Source organism: Uloborus diversus, chromosome 3, assembly GCF_026930045.1.
Source record: "Uloborus diversus isolate 005 chromosome 3, Udiv.v.3.1, whole genome shotgun sequence".
In the NCBI taxonomy this organism is placed as follows: Eukaryota; Metazoa; Arthropoda; class Arachnida; order Araneae; family Uloboridae; genus Uloborus; species Uloborus diversus.
The window spans coordinates 144,154,595-144,178,572 of record NC_072733.1 but is presented as its reverse complement, the minus strand read 5'-3'; the positions used below and the strand labels follow the sequence as shown (position 1 = coordinate 144,178,572).

Here is a 23,978-nt window from a genome sequence, read left to right as displayed (position 1 = left end):
ACAGGACAACAATGTCCAAAATGTGTTACCTACAGACTGCTAATTTAATTTGCTAATTAACAATTTTTACTAATACCTGCTGTCTTTTCATGTTCATATATTGTGTTCTAAGTATGCATACTATAGAATAAAAGCAAAATTAATATCAAATTCGAAAATTTTTGAAATTGCTCAAAGTTAACTTTTTTGTTCCCACCTTTTGAGAACTGCCCTTATAAAAAAACTAAATTAAAATATGCATTTTACACAACTAAAACGAAGTATCCCCCTCCCCCCAAAAGGAAAATGAATTTAATCAAAATATGCATTACAGTTTGAATAAATAAATAAATAAATAAAAAAATTAAAACATGCATGTGATTTGGAGGAAAAAATGAATAGATAAAGGGCACACTCCTATAAAAAAATTTAATATATGCAATACACAAGATTATAAACAAAGTATCCCGCTCACCTCAAAAGGAAAATAAATTTAATTAAAAAACACATTTTAATCAGAACACATTGAAAATTCAACCACCCCCCGGAAGAAAATACGATTTCATTAAAATACTAAAGCAAACGAGCTGATGTGTGCCTCACATGACTTCCTTTTACTCCATTTTAATGTCATTTTCCCATTATTGGCAATTTTAATGTGATTCAATAGTTTAATCTCTAAATATTAAAAACGATGGCCAAATTAAAACCAGATAAAAAAAAATCGCCAAATTTTCCGCCAAGTTGGCGACAAAACTTGGCGACCAAAAGACTGGCGATATATCGCCAAGTGTCCGCCAAATTGTAACACCACTTAAGTTTGTATTGATATTAACAATGATTTCCCCCCAAAAAGGTGCAAAAGACCCCCTTAGGAACATCCGAAAGCAACCAAAAGGGGAGGTGCACAACTAGACCCCACTACGAGTCTATGTACCAAATTTCAACTTTCTAGGACATACCATTTTTGAGTTATGCGAGATACATACGCACATACATACAGACGTCACGAGAAAAGTCGTTGTAATTACCTCGGTGATGGTCAAAATGGATATTTCGCGTGTCTATACATTCTTAGGCACTTTTCCGCATGTGGTCGAATCGAAAAAAAAACTCAACATTCATTTGGGGGTGAGCAAATGGAAATTAAGGGCGATTTTTGAGTGAAATTTTTTTCGCGAATACAATACTTCCTTTTTTGTAAAAGGAAGTAAAAAGAAATCCCACTCCGGGATTGCCCCCCTAAAGGCAAGGGTGAACCCCCTCCCCCCCAGTGAAAAAAATACCCCTCAAAACAACTCCCTCCTCCTTACAAATTTTAATGTCTCAGTCTGCGCCATAACCCTCCCCCCCTCAGGTGGGCATCCCTGCCCTCTCCCTCATGTGAAAAAAAGAATTTAAATCAAGTACTGGAGCAAACGAAGGTTCCCTTTCCATACGAAGAAAAAAGAATTTAATTAGAGTATGCATTTAGAAAAAAATCTTTTCAAGCACCCCTATCTGAATAACTATTGGTCAGCCCAAAATAGAACACAATTTATCAAGTATTCCATCTGTTTTCTGTTGCTGCAACTTGTGACACCGCAAATAAGCAATTTTTTAAGGGCTTAAATTCATTTTTCAACAGAGGTGAAAAAAAGCAAGTCGGCACAAGTCTTTCACACAAACATGTGCGTTGCCAGCCACTCTTCTTGTATCAACAGGGTTGTTTTAAAAACGCTCCACGTGGTGAGAAGTTCTGGTTAGGACTGGTTTCTATCCATGCCATAACCTCCCGATCTCCGATGTTGCAGACTACCACAGTCATCAATGATCGCTCTATTTGGCACTCGCCAAAGTTTTTTTTTTGTAAAATGTCGCAATTATTTTATTTTTTGTAGGAAATCAGGCCTTTTCCTTAATTCATAGTCCAGTTATATTTTTTACCGTGAAACAGCTCTCATTTGATATTGTTCTGCAGAATGATTTTATTGCTGACTTTTTTTCTCCCCTATCCTTTTTTTCCCTCCTTAGTGCAAAATCTTTCTGCACAAACTCTCTCCCATTCTGCGACAATGTCACCGTGTCGGTAGCTTTCTGCCGCGGAGTTATGTGTGTGTAGGCATATGTGTTTGTGTCTGTGTGCAGGCATGAATGTGTGGGTAGTTGTGTGTAGGTGTCTGTATGTATGCGTGTGTGTTTGTATGTGTAAGTGTCTGTATGTGTGCCTGTGTGTTTGTGTGTGTAAGTGTCTGTATGTGTATGTGTGCGAGTGTGTGTGTATGTGTGCGTGTATGTATGCGCATGTGTGTAGGACATGGATGCAACTTGGAGACGGCTTTCGCTATAGACAAGGACGTAGCCAGGGGGGGGGGTCCATGGGGTCCGGACCCCCCCTTCCCGAAAGACCACTGTCTGCTTTTTCTCGGTTGATGCGCCTCACGTCAACAAAAATTTTCCAAAGAGAGAAATTTTATGAAACCCGATATTTTCCCCTTAAATATTCCCATTAATCGGATACTTTCCCGCGTCCGAGTCAATTCAGAACACGAGAACCTCGTGCAATAACTGCGGGTTCCCAGTTGCCGCTTGTCTCTTGCTGTGTCACGTACTCCGTCCGAAGTTGTGACCTTGAAATTTGGCCCCTTTCCCTCAGTTCACCAGATTGCCATCAGCAAAGTAATTGAAAACAAACATTCCCCAGTCTCATTGGGGTGATTTTCTTTCTTTCTTTTTGTTTTGACTCTTTTCCCATTTGGGCTTGATTTCCTTGACACATGCTGCACGAAGGACAGCCAGAGTGAGGTGCATCCCTGGTGAATCAGTAATTGAAATTCCTATTATTTTCTGTTTTAACCACAGTTTTTTTCTACCACGCGCTTATAGGAAACATATTTTGAACAAAATTGTAATCAGAAGAAAATTACGTGTACACAAACTAGGTAAGTTGTAGTGTTCCCTTTTAAAGTTTTCTTAACAATGCGAGCAATTTATGTGTTAATATGTTTTCCCATTTAAAAACTAAGTTCAGACAGCAACGAAAAAGAAATGCTACACATTTCGTGTGTTTGAGGATGAGAAAAAATAAATATTAATTATAATACAAGCAATTTATGCGTTAATATGTTTTCCCATTTAAAAACTAAGTTCAGACAGCAACGAAAAAGAAATGCTACACATTTCGTGTGTTTGAGGATGAGAAAAAATGAATATTAATTATTTTTGTTCTTTATATTTTTGGTATGATTCATTTCAGATTCATTTTATATTTTGATTAATAATCTTATTTAAACTTTTAGTTTATTTTCAACAATAATAGATTACTTATCTCTCCGGAAGCTTACAACTTTTAAACTGTAATCCTGAAAAGCTCGTTTTTTTTTTTTTTGAACATAAGTGAATAAATAAATTTGAAGTTGATGCAACAAAATTACTTTTCGCTGTGTCAAAATTTTATGAAGCGAGAAATGAAATTGAAAATTACTTCAATATTTTACTGTGATCAGTTTATGAAATTGCAAGTTTGGCCATATTAACACATGTAATTTAAATGTAATTATTTAAATTCATACTTTTAAATCTTACTGAAATGTGAGTCTATGGTCCCAAAAGAAGAGCGGCTAGTCATTTTTAACTAAAGAAAAAAATCTTTCTTCGATGTTGTTCCGTTTTTCAAGAAAAGCATATTTGTATTTGTTTCATTGGAATAAATTTTCTGATTAGTATTTACCGCATTTTTACTGAGGAATTATTTAATAAGCATCTCTGCATCCATCATTAGTAAATTGCGAAGGTAGCATTAAACGTAACAAAAAACGGACATGTACAATGAACTATAAATTACTAGTTGAAAGTTTCTGCTATTTACTGTGCATATAATTAAAAAAAGGTGAATGCGAGGTTATTTTTCTTGTGTTTTTCACGTTTATATTAGAAGTATTTTTTTAAACTCTTAATTTTTTCAAGTTAAAATTATTTGCTATTTCTTGCAATAGAGTATCTTTTACTAACATCACATAAAAGAAAGAAAAAAAAGTCAATACCTACATTATAAAATATGATATGCTTTCGAGAATACAGGATGATTACAAAATCGCTCCTAGAATGGAAGTTATACCAATGTGAAAATGAAAGAATCAGAAGTGTTATTATTGTTATATGAATTTTTTAAGGTAGATTTAAATCATTACTGGATTTTTAACCACAATCATTCTAAGAGTTTTTACAAAAGATTGTCTTCAGACTTTGGAACGTCAGAGGACTGAGGAGCAAAAAATTTACAAACTGAGGCTGTATGAAACCTATAAGTTTTGATTCCAAAAATTGGCTAGCTTTATGCATATTACATATTGTTGAAAATGTATCTAATTTAATGCTACTGTATTATCGCAATTGCAAACGGGACGAAGATTACCTTAATGATGAAAATTTGACATTTGACTCCAAATTATGAAATTTTCGAGTCGAACACTTGCTTACTGCTAATCAAGACTGTAAAGTAACCAGGTTATAATCAAATATTGAAACGATAATTCGTTATAGAGTATATTACCATTTTCCCTGTAGTTTACAATTCTATTTTTAATTTGAAAAAAGACTGATTTGTACAAAAGTGGTTTTTGTATTGGCAGAATAAACTGAACTCGTATTTGGTGGTGAGATAGGTGGGTGCGATGCCTCCTCTTGATCTTTTAAATGAAGCATCAAATTGAAAACATCAGGGGAAAATCACCAATAATGTTTAAATCATTCATGACCTCATAAAAAACATTTATAAAAAGCAATCATTTGCATTTTCCAAAATGTTGTTAAAATAAAAATACATAGATGCTTAATTTCATTCACTATGCATTCCATTACTCGACAGGTAAAAGATCTCTCAGGTATTCGTTTGTCTTGACAAAATTAAACCCCTAGTGCAGTTTCGCATCGCAGTGAGCTCAAGTGTCTCCATCTGGTGGAAACTCGGCGTCAAAATTTCCTGCGCCAGTCACATCCGCTCCTTAATGGTAGCATATGAAAGACTAGATGCCATACCGGTGGTTCGCACTAGGTCCGAAAAGGCTAAAGCCTCTAACGAAGCCCCATTAGAAAGAAAAAAAAAATACCATAAAAGAACCTAAGATAGCTTATTTTGCAAAAAAAAATAACGATTAAAAAAAAGACCGGCAATACGCCTTTTTTTTTTGTTTTTAATGATTGCAGCAAAGGAAGTCTCTGTCCCTCAAAAGAGTTAATAGTTTGTTCAAGCTTTTAAATGATGGTTAGAAATAATAATTAGAAAACAGATAAAATTAGAAATTTCATTCAATTTCGTATTATCAAAAGAATGTTATAAACGTAGATAAATAAAGAACTAGTTCAAGCTTTTTAAGTGAAACCTTGCTAATATTTTCGTCAAGAGGGTGGTTGAATTTTGCCAGATATCTTGTTCAAATCGTACAGGATGGCGGAATTACGTTATATTGCATTCATACAGTTATACATTCGACTCGATAGATATAGATTTCTTAATTGTTTTCAAATAAGATGACTTGTACATATTTTGTTGAAATATATTACAAAGCTTTAATATTTTATTAAATTATTACCTGCATTTTCCAAGTAATCCATAGAAAAGTTTTCGTTTTCCGATTTTCTTTTATTGTGAACTTTTATTAATAGGAACTAGTCGACCCATGCGGAACTCCGCACTGTTCTTCGAATCGTTTCATAAGGCATTTCGCTCTTTGAAAATTTCAAAGGAAGAACATTATGAAGAAGAACCGAAAAAAAGTAAGCGCCGAAGAGAAGGCATGTAATTTAAAGACATCAGTAACAAAACCTCGCTAAATACAACGTTGTGATAATTTGATCATCGCTCACCATTTGGTCGTACATATTTTCAATGCAAACATAAATATCATTAAAAGTGGCTGAGTAGTGACTCGTGAAAAAGCAATAATTGTGCATGTGAAAAAACAGGTTGTGGCAAATACAGTCCTGCCCATGTGAGCATCTGACAGAAAAAAAAGAAACATTGAAGATATATTTATTGGCGCGGATTCGAATTGGCGCCATTCTGATTAACAGCCCGACATCCCAATAAACCTAGCAATTGCGCCTTCCTTTTCGAAAGCTATTCATTGAAGGAATGCGTAGTAAAAAACAGCAAAAAGTTTTTTGCCAAAAAATAATAAGATCATGCTTTTATATTTTGTCATTAACCAGCATGATACGATTTAAAATTATTCGTAAAGCATGGAATTTGATTAAAGAATGATGAAGATCTCACGTAGCGATTGAAATAAGCATTCTGGAGAAGTAATAATTTAGATTGAAAATAAGTATTTTTATCTTTGAATATTGAACTATTTCACATAGAAGGTTAACCGTTGCGGCTTAAATGCCCGCACATGTTTCTCTTTTAATCGAACACTTAAAATTCAAAACCAAACCAGTTGAACTGAGTCCGTTTTTTAAGTGTAATTTTTTGAACATAGACAAAATGTTTTTTTTTTTTTTCAGCAGAAAGCAGAATAGTAGAAAATGATTTCTTGCTAATGAAGTTGATAATAATTTTAATACTTTATATCGTATTCGCTCGAATAAAAACTTAAAGGTTACTGGGTGAAACTCGTAGTTTTAATTTGCCGTAGTATTTTTTCATTTGTACAAAAGGTTGAACACTGCTACTAGACACATCTACATTTCAGCATACAATGAAAATGTTTTCTGCACAAAAAGGATTTCCTTTAGGTAAATCTAACACTTTTTTATGCTTACATTATGCTGAGTGGTCTGGATGTAGTCAGAGCTTAAAAAAAAGGAAGAAAACCATTCGATTAACAATCAACTTATCTGAATGATAACTGTAGCCTGCATAAAGGAGTCGAAACACCAAGTAGCATTCCCACTGCATTTATTTTATTACGTGTGTATGTTATGAGTACATGTAATGCGTAATACTAATATAAATTGGATATTATGTCGGACAGCCCAAGCTTGCCCGAAGTTCAGATAGTTTATAGCCGAACGCTCTACCGAAAAAAAATTATCAATTTAACCTACCAACTGACTCCAGTGCTTTTAAGCTTTATTAAAATATGAACACACACACAAGTTATTTTTTTTTTGCCGAAAGCGACGTAAAAAATTGGAAAACTGTGTTAGAACTTTGCAAAAAAAAATGCATAAGAACTACAGGCTGCATCAAGGTTTTCAAACAGCAAGGGGCGTTTTCGAAAACTTGATTTTTCGACTGAAAGTCTATTTATCGTCATTACCCAGCCTGATAAGTTTTAAAATGAGAAGGGAATAATATATAAGATAAGATATTGAAGAGATGTTTTTATTTTTTTGAAAATTTTTACAATTCGTTACCGCAGGCTGCTTGAACCATTATGACTTAGATGGCAGCACGTGTTCATCATTTAACAGCACGGTTAAAATACAAAATAAATTGAACTATGCTCTATTTTAAGCGTAGCTTTTCAAATGTAGTAAAAATGTGATAGGCTATTTGTTTTTTACAAAAAGAAGAAAAATAATGTAGTTTACCCTTCAAATTGAGGTAGTATTTTTTTTGTTTGTACTAAGAGTCAAAAACTCAGATGAATCTATATTTCAATATACGATTTATTTTTTTTCTGAACAAAAAACAATTCTATTTTAGTCTGAAATCTTAAACCTGTTGCTTAGGGTCTGGTGGGGGAAAGTGGTCAATGGGGTAAAGTGGTCATACATCAAATAAATGACTGTAACTTGGAAATAAATGCTCGAATAAGTATACATTTTTTATTTTAGAGGCGGGAAGTTAGAAACTACATTTTGAATACAAAATTTTACAACTGCCAATATTTTATTTAGTAAAAAAAAATATTTTGTGTGCATATGAAAAACTTAAAAATCTAAACAGCTCTTTTAACTTCTCAGGGAATTTTTTTTAAGTGAATTTCGATCAAACTGACGACCCGGGAAGCTTCCTACATGTCTCAAGAACACTTACTCTTTAGCAGCTATCTGTATTTATTTTACATAATATTTTAGAGCAATTCAAGTAAGATGGGGTAAAGTGGTCATATAATTAGGCTTAACGTAAATTGTTGCTCTATCGTCACTCAATCTTAACGTACAAAGCAGATATTAATTAAATATTCATTTCACTAAACATGTATTGTTTTTACAGTAAATGGTGTGAAATAAAGTTTAATTTACGAACACATGCGTGTGATACTACTACAGCTATACGTAAACACGTATAATAGTATATAGATGCACATGTTCGAATAAATACGTTGCTTTACGTAAATACGTATATGAGCGCGCCGACACGTGTATATACTTGTATATACGTATACTATATATTTGTGTACTAAAGTATGTACAGGCATGGAGAAGCATAAATGTAACTACATACATACATGAGTCTGTATGTGGGTATACATGTCGGCCCGAGTATATACTCGTATATGCGTGTGTACACGAGTATGAACTTGTAAACACGAGTGTAAACACGAGCTTTTACCTATATATAAACGATTATACACCGGTATTTAGAGTTACAAGTATACTAAAAAAAGGCATTTACATAATTGTACCAATAAATACCTACATGGGTGTCTACAAGAATATTTCTATATAGGTATATATTCGTCTATACACGTATATACTCGCTTATCTTTACAATTATTTTCTTTGCGCGTCTGTCTGTTTGTACGTCTCTAAACCTTTTTCATCCGCACTGGCAACGTCTTCCATGTCAATGCTAGTTGGATGCAGGACGTCTAGATTAAGCCATTCCGCTCGGTTTCACCCCTCTAAACCTTAAGGGGACGGATATCCGGGTGAAGAAACTTGAAATTAATAATTGTCAAACGCAGTCGGTTTCGAGTCACCGCAGGGGACGAACGGGGCTGACGAGCGAAGCGAGCAGGGGCAGAGCTGCCTACTCTATAGCATTAATTTCTGAGCGCTTCTGTCTGTGGCTGTAACCCAATCAACTGTAACGTGATGTGGCTGTAACCCAATCAACGGGATTGTCGAGCAGAGCGAGCAGGGTGTGGAGCCTCCTGAAATGCGTAACACGTAACACGTAAATACTTGGACACATACCTATATACTCGAGTTATACGCGCATAAAAGCATCTGATATATCCATGAATATATAATCGTAAATACATACACTAGTTGACACCTACATACAAGCATTTTATGACGCGCATATACTAGTGTATACACCTAATTTACGTATATACATCTATATGTACTTATATACGTCCATACTGGTACATATACAAGTACATATACGCATTAGACATATAAAATATATTCATGCATACTCGTGTATACCCGTATATGTGCGTATGGTACACTTATATGTACGTGCGTACTCGTATATGTACGTGTATACTCGTATATATTCGTGTACATACGTACATTCTCGAGAGATATACATGCATGCACATGATGTTCGTCTATACAAGTATATATACGTCAATACGCGTAAATACTCGCTTATACTCTACCAAACACATTTCCACATGACACATATATATTCGTGAAGACTCATGTACGAATGTATATGCTCGGATATACACGTATATACTCGACTAGACACGTACATAACTCGCATCTAATGCAGAGATGCATATATTCATGTACATACTTGTATACTCATGTATGCACGTATGTACTCGTGTATACATACATATACTCGTGTTTTTAAGTGTAATCATTATAAATAACCAAAATATATAAATAATATGGTTATTCGTGCTGGTTTTGCATCTTTTTTTAAGTATGACCACTTTACCCCATGCTATGACCACTTTCCCCCACCCCATGGGGTAAAGTGGTCATAAATACATAGGGAAAAGAAAGTGGTACAAAAGTACTTAAATAAATATTTTTCTTTATAAAATTCAATGTATTGTGTTCTTCATTAACGTAATGTAAAATAACAACAAAAAAAGTTTAAATGTTTAAGGAATTTCTTTTATTTGTTATCCACTTAAGTTAAAAAACCTTGATTTTATGACCACTTTACCCCACCAGACCCTATATTTTAGCTTACATTATGCTTTAATTTTCTTACTAGAGCCAAAGCTTTAAAAAAAAAAAAAAACGTACAATTCAGAAGTAATTTAGCACAAAGTCACATCAAGTTTTCATAAGAGTAAGGAGCGTTTCCTTCTCATTTATTCTATTCCCTTATATTTTTTATTCACTTAATTCAGCGTTCATGCAATGCGCGATATTTCTCGAATTTTTTGATGCATATTGTCCGGACGTGGGCCCGAACACTCATTCTCCTGGTTACGAGGAGAACGCTCTGCTGATCAAGCTATTCAGCTCTGTCGGTCAGTGCAAGTTAAAGTTATAAGTTTAACCGAAAACCTCATTCTGGTTCTTTAAAACAGGTTTTTCGGCTGAAAAAAACAATTTTTATACCGTGGGTTTATTTTTCGTCAGTAGCCAGCACCATAAGCTTTAAAATAAGGTGCAAATCAAAGAAATGGATCAAGAATTGAGGAAAATCTGTCGTAGAAACCAAAAACTGGCTACAGAAATAATATATAAGGATTATATCACTCATTTTCAAAGCATCAGAACAGAGGAAGCTTATGTGATGGAATTTTTCTATCCACGTATGAAAACTTAGTGTGGATAACTTTTAGTTTAATGTTAATTTTATAAACTGATAATTTCTTTGCCAAATAATGTAAAATTTTTGTCAACTAATTTTTTAAATAAATGCTCTATCAATTTCAATTATTTAATTGATTTTAGTTAATTATCATATTTTAATGATTAGTTTTAATTGGATTTATTTTTAAATGTAAATATGAGCTACAAATTTCTCTTTTGAAGTTCGTGCAACCTTGGACCCCCCCCCTTAACAAAGTTCTATCTACGTGCCTGCTATAGGTGCAGCATCATGAGGAGCCGGTCGACCATAATGGTGCGAGTGTGGCGGTGGGAAAATAAAATGATAGGAACACCAAAAACAGTCAAGTGAAAGCAATAAGCAATCATGATTGCTCAAAAAAACCTTCAAACAAATATTTTTCAATTTTGACCCAAAACATTCAGAGTTTCTGAAATATTTTGATTTAATAACAATCATACATCATAAATATAGAAAGAGTTCTGGCTTTAAGGGTTGATGGGTGATTTTCCAAAAACCTAACATTTTTCAATTGCAAATTATTATGAGAAAAATAGAGGAAACTCACTTTAAGTATGCTATTGTAATGTATGTTACAAAATCCCGTGAAGAACGACTTTTGTCCCCTTCGACCATAAACGCGCTGCACTGTGCGACACCACTGTAGATTAACTTCAAATGGTAAAATGTTTTCGAGAATTGTACCGTATAGTTTTGTTAGGAAGCATTGTGTTTTGCTTTAAAAGATAAGTCTGTTCATTTAAGGATGGTTTTGCTTATTACCCGGACTTTTGTATCCGGATTGTCTTTGGTCCAAGTTAGTCCGGATAAACGAGGTTGTACTGTACATGTAAGGAGCGTTACGAACCTCACCTCCTAGAAAGTAAATTCTGGCTGTTCTAGTAACCTCAGTATTTATTCATTTTACTGCTTGTTTGGATTTAAACCTAACTATGTTTACTGTGAGGTTTAGTGTAACAAGTAACTACCAGGAAACTTTGTAAAATGGGTAGTCAAAATATATGGTTTTAAAAACAAAATATTTTAAATTAAATTTGCATTTTTTTGAGTGGGACATTATACTTGGCTGTTCTGAATTCTATTTCACAAAATATATTTTTTCAATAGATTATTTTTTAGTGAGAGGTAATACTTTATATTCAAGTAGATAAATTCAAGCCGCATGTTGTCTGCTTAAACTTCTATCTCCAGCTCCTGATTTTTGAGAAATTTTTATTACTGTGTCATAATATCTTTAGTTGGACATTTTTGCTGCTCCTTCAACTTACAGGGAAGAAAAAAAAAATTTTTTTTATTTTTAATCTCATATTTTGAAAATAGGTATATGGTTAAGCTTATCATTCCAGCAAGTTGTTTTAAAAGATACAGCATATTTTCCTTTAAATGAATATTAATTCATTTGTGGTTAATTTAAAATGATTGAAACAATAAAAATATGCAATGCCATGACTTTATAAAATAAACTTCGCTCTATCATAGTAAATAATAAGAAGCCAACGGTATAACTATTCTAGAGTTTGTGTGCACTTGTGCACAAAATTTTTCTCAGAATATGCTGGGCCCAGCCTGTTGCTGGTCGTCACATTTGTATTTGGTTGCAATCAGATGCTATCAATTTCTCTAATGTACCTTTAAATTCTCAGAACAGGTCCTCGTTTCAATCCAAAAAATATACGTCACAAAGCACGATTTCGTCACCTTATAAATATTTGAAAAGTGCAATATTGTCTGCAATTTTAACAAGAGCTTCAGATTTGACAACTACCTGCATGAGTTATTTAAAACAACTTAAATGTATGCTGGCAAATACAGGAAGTTTTGACAAAGATGTTTTAGAAAGGCTATGAGTTAAAAGTGAAAAAAAATAATGAATTAAAGAACAAAAAATAGTGGAAAAAGAAAGTTTCCATTGAGAGGAAGTATCTGGAATAGAAACTGCTAAAAATATGCTTATGAAGCAAAGTTTGACCACAGGTGCCTGGGTATAAATATTATACTTAGAGGAAACAAGCAAGAAAGAATTTATTGGCAAATATATGGCTGTTGAGGGAAATATGAGATGAAATATTTTTACAAAATCCGAGATGAGGGATGCTTTTTTATTTTTCCTGATGTAGACGATATGGATTTCATTGAAAAACATCAAATAATAAAAAAAATTCAATGAGCCACAATTTAACAATGGAAGCCATTACTTTTTTTTAAAGAATGACAAGTATAGCTGTCATGCATTGAAATAAACCTTATTAATATTTTGTCAAATTTACTGCTTGCACTATTTTTTTTCAAATTAAATAGTTAAATTTTGTTAACTGACTCTTAAGTCTATATTATCACACTGCATTGAACAAATAGTATGCTTCTTTTTATCACTTCTTAGACTTCAATACCTATTTTACCCCACAGGCTACCGATTTTCACCTGCATGAGGTAAAATGGGTATAGAAAACATATAGTCATAAACACTCGTCTCAAAAATAAATTTGTATCAAATTATATATGAAAATCATTTAATTCTACTCTCAACATATGTAATGTATACATACAAAAAAAAAAAAAAAAAAAGAAACAAAATACTTTGACAAATATTTGAGTCAAAATCCAAAAGTAGGCTATTTTATACCCATTTTACCCCACCTGACCCTAGCATTTGGAAGAGCATCATAAAATATTTTTATGGCACAAAAACTATGTGCCCTCATGGGCCTGTTATCGAAATATGAGGTCTTAAAGTCTCAGGCCGAGGAGTCAGTCTCCTTTCTCACCTTTAGTCACCTTTTGAAAATTTGGTTACTTTTAGTCACCTTTTGCATTTTTTGTCACCTTTCTCACCTTTCTTGAAATGCGTCTTAGGATTTTTTTTTAAATAATTAAATCTTTGAAAAGTATCTGAATGATAGCTTTAACAGTGAAATTAATTAAAAAAAAATAGCCTTAAATATGCCTCCTGCCCCCTTGTGTTTTAAGAAAAATAGTTATGCTACCAGGAAATCAGGGAATTTTTTTTTAATTCTAAATATTTTTTTTTATTTTTTGCAATTGCATCCTATGAGCAGAACCAGTCTTTCTATCCCTTATACAGATGGACTTGCTCCTTATTTTCGGGAATGTATGTTAAAAGAAGCATGTTTATCCTATTATACTTAGAACTTTGATGAAACTACCAAAGTCAAAGACAAAAAAGAACTGCAACGAACAATAAAATATTGGTCTGAAAGCCAATGTTGCATCACAACAAGGCATCTCAAAACTTTCTTCTTGGGCAAGGCAGTTGGTAAAATTTCGATTAAGAAGCTATGTGAAGCACTTACTGAGAGTAATTATCCATGAATAAATGTCTCATGCTTTCTTTTGGATGTTCCTTATGTTAATAAAAAGGTTTTAGGTTGTTTGACACTATTATCCTTGAGACACGAGAAAAAAGCCTAATAAATATTGGTACTTGCAAGTATTCATACAATGCATAATGCTTATGTCAAAGCATTGCTGTATTTAGGTGAAGAAGCATCTGAACTTCTTCTTAGTACTTATAGCTATTTTGATGGTTGACCTTCCCGTTAGGAGGACTTCGAAGAAGTGCAAGCTCGACTAAATACACCTCATCACAAGTTCCTGAAACACACAACTACCCATTGGCTTACCCTTGGACCTGCAGCAAACAGACTACTGGAACAGTGGGATGCTCTTCAGTATTATTTTTTTAAACATGTGCCTTTAAAAAAGAATTCAGCTATGCAGTGCAGGTCATATAAAGCTGTTGCAAATGTTTTAAAAAGACCTTCTATAAAAGCTGAGCTGCATTTTATCTTTTCATCTGCTGATTTATTTATGCAGTTCACGAAACGCTTTCAATGCCAAGCGCTTATGATACATAAATTGCACCAAGAAATAGAGACCATTGTTCAGACTTTTATGGCTCGGTCAAGCCTCTGTCATAAAGAAAGTTGATTTTTAAAACATAGACACAGATGAACTGTTTGCAGTTGGTAACAGACTACCTCTTGAAGATCTCGTTGTTAGTGGAGAGGTGACAGATGAACTGTCAAAACTGAAAGAAAATGAAAAGGTTATGTGTTTAAGAGCTGTTAAAAAGCATTGTGTGACTGCATGCAAGTATGTAATAGAAAAAAGTTGCATATCAAACGGGTTACTGACAAGTTTTAAATTTTTGGGTCCAAAAGAGAGAAGTAAATCTAGAAGCTGTAAGGATTTGATAAAGGTTGCCAAAATCATGCCTTTTAATGTTCTACTCGATAGGTTGCAAGATGAATGGAAACTTTTGCAGCTGGAAAAAGATGACGCATCCGAAAACAAAACCATTGATATCTACTGGCAGCAGCACATTTCAAAAAAGGACTCAACTTCCAGTGATCTAAAGTTTGCTAATGTTTCTAAGGTGATAAAAGATTCACTTACATTATCACATGGTAATGCTGACATAGAAAGACTATTTTCCATTTCAAAGCACCTTTTTGGTGAAAATAAGACAGCAAGGACTGAAAGATTTTTAAACAGCATACTTATAGTTAAAGATGCTGTAAAAGAATATCATCATTTGCTTTCTTTACCAATTTGTCCAGAAATGATGAAATGTGCACAACAAGCACACACAATTTACACAACATACATGGAGGAATGTAAAAGGATTTGGAATTGAAACAGAAGCAAAAAGAAGAGCAAAAAAGAAAGGGTTGTGAAGAAGAAACTAAGAAAATGGAAAAAATTAAAACATCTATTGAAAGTGAAACTGTAGAAATCTTTACAAAAAGCAAATAGGTTATTTTGGTAAAAGTCAGTAAAAAGGGTTAATCCTTTTCTGTTTTTTGAGTTCTTAACAAATTGCTTTTGGTCACCTTTTAGTTACTTTTTTGTCACCTTTTAGTCACCTTTGTTTTCAAATTTGTCACCTTTCTCACTTTTTTCAAAGGCCATCAGCAGTCCTCGACCTGAAGTCTGCCGAAATTTTAAGTTAAGTCTCCAAATTTGGCGAGTACAGTTCAGAAGGGAGTTGTGGCATAGACTGCTCCATTAAAATTTTTAGGGGGTTGTTTTTAGCAGGGTTGTTAGAGTTTTGGCCACTGGTGGTTTTAACCATGGAGAAAAACTGGCTTGGATAAAATCTGTTTTGGCCATTAGGCATAAATATAGGAAATAATAAAAAATAAAATCAAAATTAATGAGCACATAATTAAAAGAAATATGAAACATCAATCCCATAATCAGTCACTATTCATTATTTAAGTAAACAGTTCATTGTAACCCTATGCAAGTAATAAATGACTGTTCCTAACGGCTTGTCAGATTATAATTTTTCAAACAGTGTAAATAGCACAATACACACTTGTTTCAAAGTTTTATGTGACAAAATGAATTTCATATTTAATCAAAGTAAATTACTTATTTTTTAATACATTGAATACTTGTTACAAGTTTTATGAAGAATAGCTATTAGTTTATATTGTAGGCAGTTCAGTATTCCTACTAAACGAGTGTCCCTTTATCTTTGTTGCGAATAATTTTTAATGTTAAAAAAAAGTTACATATTTAATCAATAAATCAGTTTTAAAAATTATTTCAATTATGATAAATGCACATCCTATTCCTTTTAATCATGCATTAAAATGTGCTATATTATGCATACAAACTGTATGTATACACATATTAATGTGCTTTCATGCAATGCAGTTTTGGCTAGCTGTATGGTGGTTAAATCCAGTTTTGGCTGGTTTCAACCGGTTTTTGCCAGTGGCATGGCCAAAATCCTTTTCCTCCGGCAAAAACTACAACACTGGTTTTTAGGGGTATTTTTCTTTTGGGCTTGGGGGGGGGGATTGGCTTTTTTTGTGGGGCCTTCCAGTAATTGGGGGGGGGAGGGCCACACTATCGCTCTTGGAGGAAATAGGTACCCCATGCTTTTTGTGTGTGTCAAAGTTAAGAACCACGATATAAACTTATTAAGTGGAAAATTTTTCCAGATATGCGACATTTTTAAAACAATATCAAGTTTTATCTTAACATTGGTTATGAAAGCAGGCCCACAACTAAAGGGGATCAGGAGGTGGCAGTTGACTCTCCTGATATTCAAAGAAAAAGAATTTACCATGTACTTGCAAAAGTGTAGTATGGTTGGGGAAGAGGATACGGGGGGGGGGGGGGGGATGCTATCATTCCAAAATATTTGAATTTTTTTTTATTGTAAAAAACAATGCAAATACAATGTAAATTGATTTCAAAACCACCTCTCTCTCTCTCTCTCTCTCTCGTCAAGCCCCCCTAAACCCTAAGGTGAATTCCACCAAACATTTTTTCAAACTATAGCAACGTGTATGTTTTCCATTTTTCATTTTTTTGCTTTTATGTCATCTTCTGTGCATCAGCTTTAAGTTAAAAGCTTGCTTATTTGGTTTCCTCTAAAAATTGGGCATGAAAAGAACGTTATATTCTGATGTTTCTCTTTATGGAATCCGAAAAGCGTTTCTTCAAATATCTCATAAAATTCGTTTCTGCAGATACTGTACTTTAACTTCCCACAAAATTGCCCCTTTTCCCGTTAAAATTTTGAAGAGAAGGGCCGGGTAAAAGTATATTTTTGCATTTTAGTGTATTTTAAGCTACTTAAAGTGTTAATTACAATATTATTGATGTACTATATTTTAAGTATTTTCTTATTATAGTTCTTATAAATATTAATTATAAGTATTTTTTTTTTAGTTTCTATGAGAAGTTAATTTGTATACTTAAAGCAATATGAATTTAAAAAAAAACTTCTAATTGAGAAATTTTAATAAGCAGATGGATGTTGAATAAGATAGATAATAAAATAAAAATGAATCTGTCGATAGGAAAAAAATAATACTACTGACTCTAAAAATATGATACTGAACAAAATAATGATTACAAGATAGAAAATTGTGGGCACCAGGAACATTTCATCAATTTAAGTCTGGTACAGATATTGCAGCGGTCAAACTCCCCCGAAAAGCAAAAGTGCAATGGTGTTTCAAATGGAGGTGGCAGAGTTTGTAATCACCCAGGCTTCTACAGTGAAATTTGTATCATATCCGAGTATAGTGGTGCACTAAACTTGAAATGAATAAGTGATTGTAGTTTCATCGAAACAAAATGCATAAGTTATTCCAGTGTTTTAAAAGATAAGTAAATGAGTATATTGTGGCCATTACGAAACTTTCTTTTATATCTTTCTAATGAATTCTGATCCATCCCCATGCTTGACGAGAAAGCAATACTCCCAGCAAAAATAAAATTACGCATACAAAACTTGACAACCGTCCAAATTTCCGAATTATCTCAAAAGCAAAGCAAAGAGCAGAAATTGAACAAAATGTTAAAAACCATGCTTGAATTAATTACAAATATTTTATTTGTTATTACACATAAGATTGCAACAGTTCAAAATTTTAAATCATTGAGACAATATTTCCGGTCATTTCCCAGCAATTACAATCATGCGAAATATGCAGACGATTGTCTATTACAATTTATCTTTCTTATAGTTGCATTAATAAAGCAATTTTTATTCGCACAAAAAAAGAAATCTGCCCCTCTTGGAGCAATCGGCGCCAAAATTGAACCAATGCCTGTTTACATATTGGTTCACATTCATTCCAAATTTCATCCAGAACATAGCGTTACTTTTTGAGATATAGCTCTCCCAATTAAAAAGAAAGAACGCTCAATTGCACCACCCCCTTTTCAGCTATTCTTTTCAAAATAGAATCGAAATGGACTTAGCATAAGTTAAAACGTTCAAATCCGTCGCAATTCAAAAATTTGCATGAAACCAATACTTTCTTTTATATATTAGATATAGAAGAAAGTAAAAACATGCAATACGTTGTGCATTTGCGTTATAACCACTTTCACCTGTAGTGAAAGGTTTTGTTTGGATGACGGGTTGTTATAACAAATTATATTAATATTTTTTAAAAATAAAAATATCTATTTCCATCTGTCCATGATGTACTTTTCGATATCGGTAATTTTGAAGTGCATATATTTGACACTTACTATGCGTTGTTTTCTCTTTAGAATTTATTTTTTTTCCATTTTAAATTAAAAATTAAATATTTTTCCTCACAGTGGTCAGACAATAAAACTTCATGCATTGATTATCACTTAAAAGAACTGATACCATAATCCATGACCATTTTGTTTCAGCATCAATGACTATCCATTTTATTATCTACATACTGTATGAGCTCAAATTAACCTGTTTTTTTGTACTTATTAATAGAATTCTCCCAGATTATATGAAGAACTACTCTTACAACATATTTTCTTAATAATTCACTTAACGCACTTAAAATACAGTAATATTCTTAAATGTAATATTATCACGAATGAAATTCTAAAATTTACATTTAATTTCATTGTAAAGTTGTCTTTCTGTGAATAAAGCTATCTACGTTCCACTCCATAAGCTTGATGGCAATTCTTAAATATAACACACACAAGTAAAGGATTAGTACAAATCATCTTTCACATGCATTGCAGATGACCCAAAATGGAAATGAGATGCCTTGCAAGATACAGACGATGAAATAGCACAGTGTTTTAAATTTATTGCTAGGTCTTTAAATTTGACGATTTTTCTTAAGATTTGGGCAGATTTGAATACTCCATATCTCGAAAATGAGGGGACGAGGGCACTCAATTCATGGGTCAAAAAAAAGTCTAAATATACTCTTTCGAATGCGACCATTTTTAACTTTTTTCATGATTACTGAAGTTGTGTAGTTCCCTGGTAAGAATACCGGATATCGTGCAAAAATTTACCGGATATCTTGTTTGGAGGGGAGCGTTCGGATCGGATATTGCCGGATACCAGATAGTAGAAAAACCAGCTGGATAGCTGATAGCTATCGGATATCCGGTGTATCCCTAGTAATATTCAACTTGTATTCACAAATATAGATTAAAATGAACTTAAGTATGCTTTATGATATACCATTAATGGTATGTTTACATTTCTGGAGATAAGCTGCCGTTATTGTTTTTTACTATATATCAAGGAGTGATTAACAATTTTTGCAGTGCATCCCCAGAAAAATAAATATTTACATTAATATTACTTTACACTGGTGGACTTAATTCTGGGCACTTTTCAATTTTTAAAAATATTTTATTATTTGAAGTATTAGATTTATTCATATACCCTAAAATGCAAGTGTTACCTTTATTTTATTTTTTTATGCAACAACTGTAAACAAAAATTGTTTTCAAATAAATTTTGTTTTATTTAGATATTGAGCTTTGGTAAATAAAAAGTAGTAATTTTTCTACAAAATATTGATTGAATAATTGGTTTAGAATTATTAAATATTGATTTAAGTTTGTGAACTTTGATTATTGGGTAGTTCTCAAAAGGTGGGAACAAAAAAGATAATTCAGAGCAATTTTTAAAATTTTGAAATCAATTTTGTTTTTATTGCATAGTATGTACACCCTAAAACATCATATACAAACATAAAATGATGGCAGTTATTTATAAAAATTAATAAGTAGCAAATTTAATGATCGGTCTGTACAGATTTTAGACATACTTGGACATCATAATGTAAGTTTCAGTTTTTGAACACTTCCAATGAAAATTGTACCTATTTTGAAAACAATTCTGCAATGAAAAATAGGGGATTTAAAATACTTGAGTGATTTTATATACTGATCTTTAAATAATAAAATTTTATTATGGTTTTTGTAGAACCCGAAAAAAACCCCATCCATTTTGCCAGCGCAGGTGATAAAGTCGCCAAAACGGGCGATGTTGGCGAAAACCGGAATTCACCGCTGGTAACCCTTTGCTTATCGTAAGCTGTGAATTGTCGCCATTTGGAGTTTTGCTTGGCGATTTTTGTGCAAAGAGAGAAATACCTAAATATTAGAACATTGAAGAATTATTTATTAAATAATTGCTGTTGAGATATTGATTTGTTGTCATAATTTGAAAACATTTTATCAAAAATATCAGCAAAATAACAGATAATCATGTTTGAAATGTTGCAGAGTTGTGAGCTGCTCCCGTTTTGTTTACTTAAATGCGTTCGTTACGATCAAAACTTGTGTTTCTACTGTTATTTATGTAATGTTCAATGCATAACATATTAATTGTGCAAAATACCAATGGATTAAAGAAATTAACATTGTAATAGCCTTTTTTATTAAGGTTACAAGACAGAAGATCATTTATAATAATAAATAAATGGACAGAATTATTGGTGTCTAGATCGTAACACAATTTGGAAATCTCACATGTTTACGAAAAATGATTTTGCTTCAAAGATACTGTATAAAAACACATGAAAACACTTTAAAATAATTAAAAATTGATTTTGAGGATCGAAAAATACCTTTCAAACATATAAATCAAATACAATCAAACCTCCCAATAGCGGACACCGTCAGGACCAAAGCTTGTCCGTTAACGGGGAGTGTCCGCTATTGGGGAGTTTGAATTTTTAATAACCTTTTAATTTTCTGTTTTAAACCTACACATACAGTGTATAATTCTAAATTAAATTAATGAGAAGTGCATATATAAGTATACTTACCCAATAACTAAATAATCCGTTGAATCTTTCGAGAAAATAAAATAGGAAGGCATTTGTAAAGTGTTTCCTCTAGCTGAACAAAACCAGTCAAACGTAATGGAATCAATATCATTGATTTTTAGCTCCTTTTTTTGTTTTAGATCGTAGCAAAATGCAGCCCTATTGGCTACTTTTCACTTTATCTGGCAATACTGTGTCGATTCCTCATCAGAGTCTGGAGCAAAAGGACACAGCGCCGACGCTTATCTCCTAAAATCTAGTGTGTGTGTGTGGGGGGGGGGGGGTGATACCATTAAGTTCCATGAGAGTTTTTTTTTTGAATGAATTCCTTTTCCATGCAAACGGATATATCAAAGTACTGTGTAAAAGAAGAAAAAATTTTTTCTTATGTTTTTTGTTGGAATTTTGTGCAAGAAATGAAAAAAAAACTTTCATAAGCTTCGACTTAAAAGTTCCACTTGAATGGCTCCTGTTTTCAGAGAAAAAGAGGTTTTAATCCCCTTATCGGTACTGGTTAGCCCCAAACATCGTAAGGAGTAGAAAAAATGCTTGCCACAAAAGCAGTACTGAGCAAAATCTAACCAGACACGGAAAAATAAAACGAAACTCGACTGATTTACTGTTCGCTAAAAAGGAGTGAAATACATTATACGCCTATCTTGAGGGTCTGGGGATTCAGAAACTGTTCACTAATGGGGAGTGTCCGCTATCTGGGAGTGACTGTTAAGGGAGGTTTGACTGTTTTTAGTTCTCAAATAATAGCATTGTCCAGATCGTAACTTTTGGACACACATTCAAACTTCCAACTTCGTTTTTTTCTAAAATCTTTTGCAAAATAAATATGTCTTTACTTTTTTAATTTGTGGAAAATATTATCAAAAAATTATTCAATTTGAGATTCATACCCTTAATTTTTTTTGAAATGTATAGAAATAATTTAAAAATTCTTTTTGATGGTACATTTGCTCAGTTAATATTTTGAATGTCCAAAATTGTGCCTTTAAGCAAAGGAAATATTTTTTAAGGGTATTTGAAGAGCATTTTTTTCCATAATTTATGTCAATTCTTGTCTCTATACAGTATTATAATTTAACTCAAAAATTTTTTAGTTAATTAAAATGAAAGTTTTTTGGTGTTGAAGCTTCAAAGTTGAGGTCTGTGTTTGCTCCCACATTTTGAGAACTGCTCTATTATTGCAACATTTGCAGCTGTTTAATAATTAAAAATTAAAACTATAATATTCTCATGAAATGAATATACATACACATTAGAGAAGTTATAAATAAATGATTTAATGAAATAAATAATTCTATTATTACAATGTTAAATGATGAAATCTTCGAAAAAAAAAAAATTAAAAGGTGTCTAGAATTGCAGAATTAAGTTCACTAGTGTAGAAGCATACGTAAGTTCATTTTTAATCATAATTGTATCAGGTAATGTTATGTTGATTAATGCAAGAAGGTTCTCTTTACTGAAGACCTGCAATTTGACTCTGACTATGCAACATGTGATATTTTTAAAATTTGTTTTTACAATTTGAAATTTTTTTTGGACATGGTTGAGTCCTATACTCTGGTTTTATGCTGAAAAATGAGTAAAAAATTTGTAAAACAAACCCCTGGAAAAAAAAAGTTTCAGTAATTTGAAAAATATTTTATTGGGAATACAACCATAAGTTGCCCGTTCTACAAATGAGGCCCCGTACCTGAAATAGCTAAGGGCCCCGTTTAGTCTAAATTCTGCCATGATTACTCCTAATGTTGCTTAAAAAAAAGAAAAAAATCAGCCTGCTTCCCCCCCCCCCCTCCTACTTGGTCCTGAATCCGCCTATGGTGGATGGTGTTGAGGGCTTTACTGCAAATGAAGCAGAAAAAATGTTATACTTTAAGAGTAAGTAATTTCATATAGACAACAAGTGCTAATTGGTTAGTTTAATTTCCTGCAAAAAGTGGTTTAAAATAGTCTACTATTAATGCTGTTATATAATTATTCCATTTAATTTGTATTTTTTTTTTTTTTTTTGTTTGAGCCTTTTTTTTTCCCAAATCATTTACAATTTTTTTTTTGTAAGAACAACTTACAGTAATGTTTTGTGAAAGTTAAAAGATTTTATGTGATATGGAATTGCAAAAAATTTTCATAATGTAATATAATATTGATTTTTCATAGGTGAAGCGGAAGCTAGACTTACAATCTGTTGAATCCTCTAATAATTCAAAGACAAAATTGAATAAGTATTCGAAAAAATTTAATGTTCCAAAAGGCAAAGGTAAAAATTTTACTTCTTTCTTTTTTTTTGAATCTGAAAAGGTTGATTCAGTTTGTGAAATGTTTGAATTCTGTGAGTGGATTGTTTTTTGCAGTGGCATATCCAGAGGCTCATTTTAGGGAAAGGGAGGGGGGGGGTGTCAGGCTCAGATCTTTTTATAACTCATTTGTAGAACACTGTGGTGTTCTGCAACTGGAAATCATTTGACAGAATTTTTCTGCGCAATAAATTCGTGCATTATAAATTTACCTTCAGAATAATATGGTTTCATGAATTTTAATTTTATTGCATTTAGAATATTGTGTATGGTTTTCTTCTTTTGAAGTGATTTTTTAAGAATTTTAAAAACTAACTGAAAAATGAGACACTTGGTAGTAGAAAAAAGAGTATTGATCAAACATGAGAGAGGAATTTTCATCAGTAAGAAAATTAGTTCATTTTTAAAAAACATTTTGTACTGCAAAAAAAAGTATATTTCGTTGATATTATTTCAGATCAAAAGCAACAATTA

The 23,978-nt window shown here is 32.5% G+C and overlaps 1 protein-coding gene across 1 annotated transcript in view; it reads left to right on the top strand.

Annotated features, from left to right (window-relative positions):
* LOC129218975 (transcription factor E2F2-like) overlaps positions 1-23,978 on the top strand; it is a 64,796-nt gene that overhangs the window by 7,616 nt on the left and 33,202 nt on the right. The window contains exon 2 of the mRNA XM_054853293.1: positions 23,368-23,467. Within this exon, the coding sequence (XP_054709268.1) occupies positions 23,368-23,467 (100 nt within the window). The remainder of the gene's footprint in view (positions 1-23,367; positions 23,468-23,978) is intronic.